General features: G+C 42.1%; 1 protein-coding gene across 1 annotated transcript; it reads left to right on the top strand.

Moving 5' to 3' along the window:
• Window positions 1–2,708: 2,708 nt before the first annotated feature.
• LOC116012582 (receptor-like protein kinase FERONIA) lies at window positions 2,709–5,749 on the top strand. The gene has a single exon (XM_031252153.1). The coding sequence runs from the start codon at window positions 2,849–2,851 to the stop codon at window positions 5,522–5,524; it is 2,676 nt and encodes an 891-aa protein (XP_031108013.1). The 5' UTR covers window positions 2,709–2,848; the 3' UTR covers window positions 5,525–5,749.
• The last annotated feature ends 621 nt before the right edge of the window (window positions 5,750–6,370 follow it).

Here is a 6,370-nt window from a genome sequence, read left to right as displayed (position 1 = left end):
ATTCAATGACTTGGTTCTGGATAATTGGAAGAAAGAGAACAGTAAAGCTACTACTTTAAGGGAATTGATTTTTGGACCTGGGTTCAATCCATATAAAGAAAAATCTGTTTGAAGAAGGGTGAGATTCGCAATGAAGTTGGGAATAAGAAGAGCATTGATGACGTCGTTCCGGACTCCTGGGCGTTGAATGAGCTATTATCCATGCTGTTAAATCTCTGTTCCATAATTTCATTCTTCAATGGAGGTAAGGACTTTGTATTATGTGCTACGCTTACATTAGCTTTGATTTTTCTATGGCATTCAATTGCATCCCTGCGAATTTTTGCTGTGAAATTTCTGGTTTTGGATTGAATATATCTGGCCCTTGGGTTCTGCTTTAGGTTAGAAGACTAGTATTCACCATTGAATTTAGCACATTACTGGAAACAAATTGTAATCTGTAAATTCTTCACTGAAGTCATAGCAAACCTCTTGGACACATATGATGACAATATATATTTAATTGATATAATGGGAACTTGTTTTGTCCCTTGAAGTTTGTCCCTCAGCTCACTCGGAACGTCGTCAATCATAATGAGGCACATTTGATGAGTAAGAGCCTGTTTAGCAAGTTCATCTGCAACTCTGTTTTGTTCACGGTATACATGACGAACCTCCACGTTAGTAAAGGTCTTCATCACCTCAAGACATCGAGACATCTGGGTTAATTTTTTTTGTTTTAAAACAAAGAAATATAATTTTTTTTGTACAAAATAATAATAATAATAATAAAAAGATTATTGCATGCATTAGATCAAAGATAAGGCAGTCTACAAGAAAGTGGGGCGCAGTGGTCATCCACTTAGTTTCCCGCAACCTGACATAGAAATTAAATGGCCTCCCTAGCTACAATGTGGGCAGCGCGATTCCTAACGAAAAGGAAACTTACACCATTTATGGTGCATGCAATTTCTTTAATGTCATCAACTATAGTGCCAAAAGCATAAATAAAAGAGGGAGAATTTAGTGCATGAAAGACCGTACCAGTTGTGAATCCATCTCAATATCAACTTCTTCCACACGTTGATCCAGCTTAGTGCTTCCCAGATACTCACCGCTTCGGCTTCCTCGTTTGTATAAACCCCTGTCCATCTCACTCCTTTGGCTGCTACAAAGGCCCCTTCATCACGTCTGAATACCCAACCTAGCTCCATGGCCCTGGTCAACGGCAGCATCTGAATTTAGCTTAAGCCTTCCCCTTTCCAACCTTGTCCAGCGATCTGGTACGGTTGGGTCGGGTCCTGCTTGTACCTGCCGAACTATATATAGCTGTCTAGTTAAAAGGGACTTAAATATAGAACAATATTATTCCTCAAGCATTTTTGTTTTTCATTTTTACGAGTCTCCAGCAGTTTCAAGTATGATCAAACTTATGATTAATTCTTTTTGCAATCTATCGCATGAGACATCTCAAATTCACAGCATTATAAACAATGACGTACTCATCAATCATACTAATTCTAGGCTCAACAATTTTTTAAGGAAACATATTCTGGATAAAACAAATTGTGCATGTTACATAGGACCTATGGGTGGGGGCAATTCAGAATGGACAAAACCACATTATGAACGAAAGAGTTGTTTATTGTTATGGTTAGAAATCTCATTGGTTAAGTGGGGAACTTAATTGGCTCCAGAGTCCAGACGTTGATGTTAAGATATTTTAATCTCAATGGACTAACTGACAATTTATTAAATGGTAATAAGGGTATTTGTAGAAGTGATATTTTGGGGTGAAGATTATTTGAGAATGACGTGACATAAAAATATGTATTTGGAATTCAAGATGGAAATATGGAATGATAAAATAATGTTCTAAAAAAGTATTATTTCTTTAATGAAGATTTAAAGTGCCTCATTCTTTGTTTTTTTTTTTTTAACTTAACTTGTTTTGCCGGACTAGTCCTAAATTCAGAGAATCCACCCTTAGAGCTTATGTGGAGGTATATCATGAGTCGCACAATTAATCCACCAGTTAGATTATAGTCTTCATGTGCGCACAAGGAATCCAAGTTCTAAAATTGTTGGGATTTTTTTCTATACATATTTTCAGTGAGATCGAATCCCCACACGACCGCCTCTAGTCATGACCTTTAAGTTAGACAACGAACCAGCTACAACATTTAATATCTTAAGTATAGTTAAATTTTTTTTGGGGATCAAAAGGAAGGGAACTATCCAATACATCAATCAGAGATATCAATTTGTCTCCAAAACGGGATGCCATCTTTATTATCTACTAGAATTCGCACTAGCTCATCGGAGGGCTAGTGAATCAGAACAGTCCCCCGATTACTCGAGGCAGTTCTAGACAAGAGATCCGCCGGTTGGTTACCTATTAGTTGATTATGTTGTGGTTACCAAATTAAAAAATAATCTTATTTTAATAATGTTAAACAAATACTTCGTAATTTTTTTTAAAAGATGAAGCCTGTGGCTTTGTCTCTGGGTACTGAAGATAAAGAACTAGTCTTATTTTAACCTTTCAATAATAAAAAGTAAAAAAGTTATTGAGCTTTTTATTAGGTTGAAACGAAAATGCAACACAGCCGACTAAACGCGTCACTTCGCTCCTAATATGAGAGAGTGAGTCGACAATAATATGGAGAAATATGCCATTTTCCATTTTCTAAAATATCAAAAATTAACTGATGGAGAAAGCATTGACTTCGTCAACGCAAAGACTCAAAGGTCGTTTTAGTGTTGTGTCAATTAAACCGCGTTGAGTGAATGAATATCTATCTGCTCTGCTCTGCTCACATCTCCTTCTCCGCACACCACATTTTCTTCGATACCACAAAAAGCCGCCATGTTTTCCGTTCTCCCCTTTCTCCTTTTCCTCTCCTACGTCTCCGCCGCCGTAGTTGCAGAATCCCCCCCAGCTTACAACCCCCCCGATCTCTTCTTCTTCAACTGCGGCGCATCCTCAAGCAAACAGCCCGACGACGATGGCCGTACATGGGAGAGTGATGATAAATTCCCCAAGTTCATGCCGGCGAAAGCGGCGGATATATCGCTGGTTTCCAAGCCCGAAGAGCAAGGCTCTAACGTCCCCCAGGTCCCGTACACCACCGGCGTCAGAATCTTCCAGTCCAACTTCACCTACTCCTTCCCCCTCTCCGCCGGCCCCAAGTTCATCCGCCTCTACTTCTTCCCTTCCCAGTTTAACGCCAAAGGGTTAACGTTCAACAAGACGGAATCTTACTTCTCAGTCACGGCTAACGAGCACACCCTGTTGAGAAACTTCAGCGCCTATCTCACCGCCGCCGTTACCAATTACCCGTTTGTTAACAAAGAGTATATCGTTAACGTCGACGAAAGCCAGATGCTCAACATAACCTTCGCTCCTTCTCCCAACGCTTATGCGTTTGTTAACGGGATCGAAATTGTTTCGATTCCGACGGGGTATTACATACGGGGCGATCCCGCCGGAGCCAACGACAACCAAATAAAATGGGTGCCGGACAACAACAATAATTATTATTACATCTACAACAACACCGCTTTTGAGACTCTGTACAGGCTGATTGTTGGGGGACAAACTCTTTTGGCGGCTAATGATACCGGGATGTACCGGACGTGGTCTTCCGACGATGAGTACGTCATCGGTTATGGATATTTTACGCCGCATTTGGATGTCAACATCACCTACACTGAATTGACGCCGAATTACTCTGCTCCTAAGATAGTTTACACTACCTCGAGGACCATAGCCAATTACAGCAGTGCTGTGAATTGGACATTTGCGGTGGACTCGGGGTTTCTGTATCTTTTCAGGTTATATTTTTGTGAGTTTGCGATCGAAATCGATGGGGGGAATGAACGGGTTTTCTCGGTGGAAATAGCGAACGAAACGGCGGAGAGTCATGCGGATGTTTTTCTAATGGCAGGCGGTTCGAAAATTCCAATCTTCAAAGACTACCTTGTGAAGGTGCGGGATAACGACGGTCGCCGGGGAAAGCAAAATGTTTCGTTGGCTATTAGGCCTAACATGGCGACCCGGCCGGTTTGGGCAAATGCTCTGTTAAATGGGTTAGAGATTTTCAAGCTGAACGATACTCAAGGGAGCCTGGCCGCGGCTAATCCTGACTTCATATCTCAGCCGGTCCAATCGCCGCCTCGGGAGAAGAAAAAAGGCGGCGCTACGGTCGGCGCCGTCGTTGGCGGCGTGTGTGGTGGGATTCTGGTAATCGCGATATTGGGATTCTTGATTTTCCGGCAACGGAGGAGGAGAGTGGCAAACTCGGCTGGGAGCATTACCAAGACAACATGGGACCCACTGTCCGTGGTGCCACCATCCACGCATAACACGGACGGGTCCGGCGCGCCGCTACCGTCCGATCTCTGCCGCAGCTTTTCCCTGGAAGATCTCAAATCCGCGACGGGCAACTTCGACGAGAAATTCGTGGTGGGCAAAGGCGGGTTCGGAAAGGTCTACCGAGGCTTCATAGACAACGGCGCGATCGCCGTCGCGATCAAGCGGTTGAACCCGGAATCCAGCCAAGGGATCCGCGAGTTCCAAACGGAGATCGAAATGCTCTCCAGGCTAAGGCACCTCCACTTAGTCTCGTTAATCGGTTACTGCAACGACAACGGAGAAATGATCCTAGTTTACGATTACATGGCTAAAGGGACCTTGCGCGATCATCTCTACAAATCCGACAACAATCCCTCTCTCCCATGGAAGAAAAGGCTAGAAATCTCAATCGGCGCCGCTAAGGGCTTACACTATCTCCATACCGGAGCAAAATGGACAATTATTCACCGGGACGTTAAGTCCACTAATATCTTATTGGATGAAAGATGGGTGGCTAAGGTGTCGGATTTTGGTTTGTCCAAGGTGGGCCCACTCGGGGAAGCTTATACCCACGTCAGCACCGCCGTCAAGGGGAGCGTGGGATACGTGGATCCGGAGTACTACAGACGGCAACAAGTGACGGAAAAATCCGACGTTTATTCGTTCGGAGTGGTTTTATTCGAGGTCCTATGTGCCAGGCCGGCCGTGATTCCGACCCAAACAAGAGAAAAAGTGAACTTAGCGGAGTGGGCCCGGCAGTGTTGCCGGAAAGGCACGGTGGATCAAATGGTGGACCCCAGATTACGGGGCGAGATCGCGCCGGAGTCGCTGAACAAGTACGCCGAGATCGCCTGCAATTGCTTGAAGGAACAGGGGATAGACCGCCCCGCCATGAGCGATGTGGTTTGGAGCCTTGAATTCGCGTTGCAGCTCCAGGAAGCCGCGGAGAAGAGGAGCCAAGCGGCCGGCGTCGACGGGTTCCCGCCCGGCAGCCCGTCTTTCCCGCTGCTCGGAAACGGAGACTCCAGCACCACCACCGATAACAGCGAAGGCGTTTTCTCGACGTCCGATGAAGTTGCGGCGATGTCTACAACCAGTGGGAGTGGGACAGCGACAACCACAACCGGAATCGACAGGCTACAGTCCCATAATGTTTTTTCCCTACTCAACCACCCGGAGGGACGTTAATTAATATTTTCTGTACTCTAAATTCAATTTTCTAGTTGCCGTAGCCCATAGGCATTGATTGATGATAGCAGAAACAGACAAAGCTCGGTGTTCCCTTATATGTTTTTTTGGCAAAAATTTGTGTCAAAATGTCTCAATTAAGAGACAAATAGTAAATAATTTAGTGTATAAGTATCACAATTTCAGTTATAAATATTATAATATTTATCATTAGTAACGATTTTACATGCAAGTATTACAATATTTATTGTAAGTAACGATTTATTTTTAATTCAAATTGGTATTAAGTTTTTTATAAAAGAAAAATATTACAATTTATTTCTTAATTAATATTTCGCATATAAGTATTACAATATTTATATTAGAATTACACTTTGTAAGTATCACAATTTCAATTATAAATATTACAATATTTATCATTAGTAACAATTATTTTATACTAAATTTTATTATAATTTCACATATAAATATTATAATATCAATTATAAATAACAATTTATTTATTTCAAAATAGTATTAAATGTTATGCAATAAGTATTATGATTTTTATTATAAGTAACAAACAACTATGCTATATTCGACCTAATCCGTCTTAAATGAGTGTTTCATTCTTTTGTCCAAATTTTAAAAGTTACCCATTATTGTTTGCAATCGTTATACTCTGCACCACGGTGCACATAGCAATGTGCACCACGTACGTAAAACGACGTCGTTTCGGTATTAGTAGACGCAGACGCGAATGACTCAGGGAATTCATTATCTATAATACACATAATCATTATCTATAATACACAAAACGTTTGCCTATAATACACAGAATGTTTGCCCAGAATACACAGAATATTG

This window comes from Ipomoea triloba, chromosome 3 (genome assembly GCF_003576645.1).
Source record: "Ipomoea triloba cultivar NCNSP0323 chromosome 3, ASM357664v1".
Lineage (NCBI taxonomy): Eukaryota > Viridiplantae > Streptophyta > Magnoliopsida > Solanales > Convolvulaceae > Ipomoea > Ipomoea triloba.
This window is presented reverse-complemented; position numbering and strand designations above follow the sequence as displayed.

Coding starts and splice junctions, on each gene's coding strand:
- LOC116012582 (XM_031252153.1), top strand. CDS start 2,849: ATGTTTTCCGTTCTCCCCTTTCTCCTTTTCCTCTCCTACGTCTCCGCC.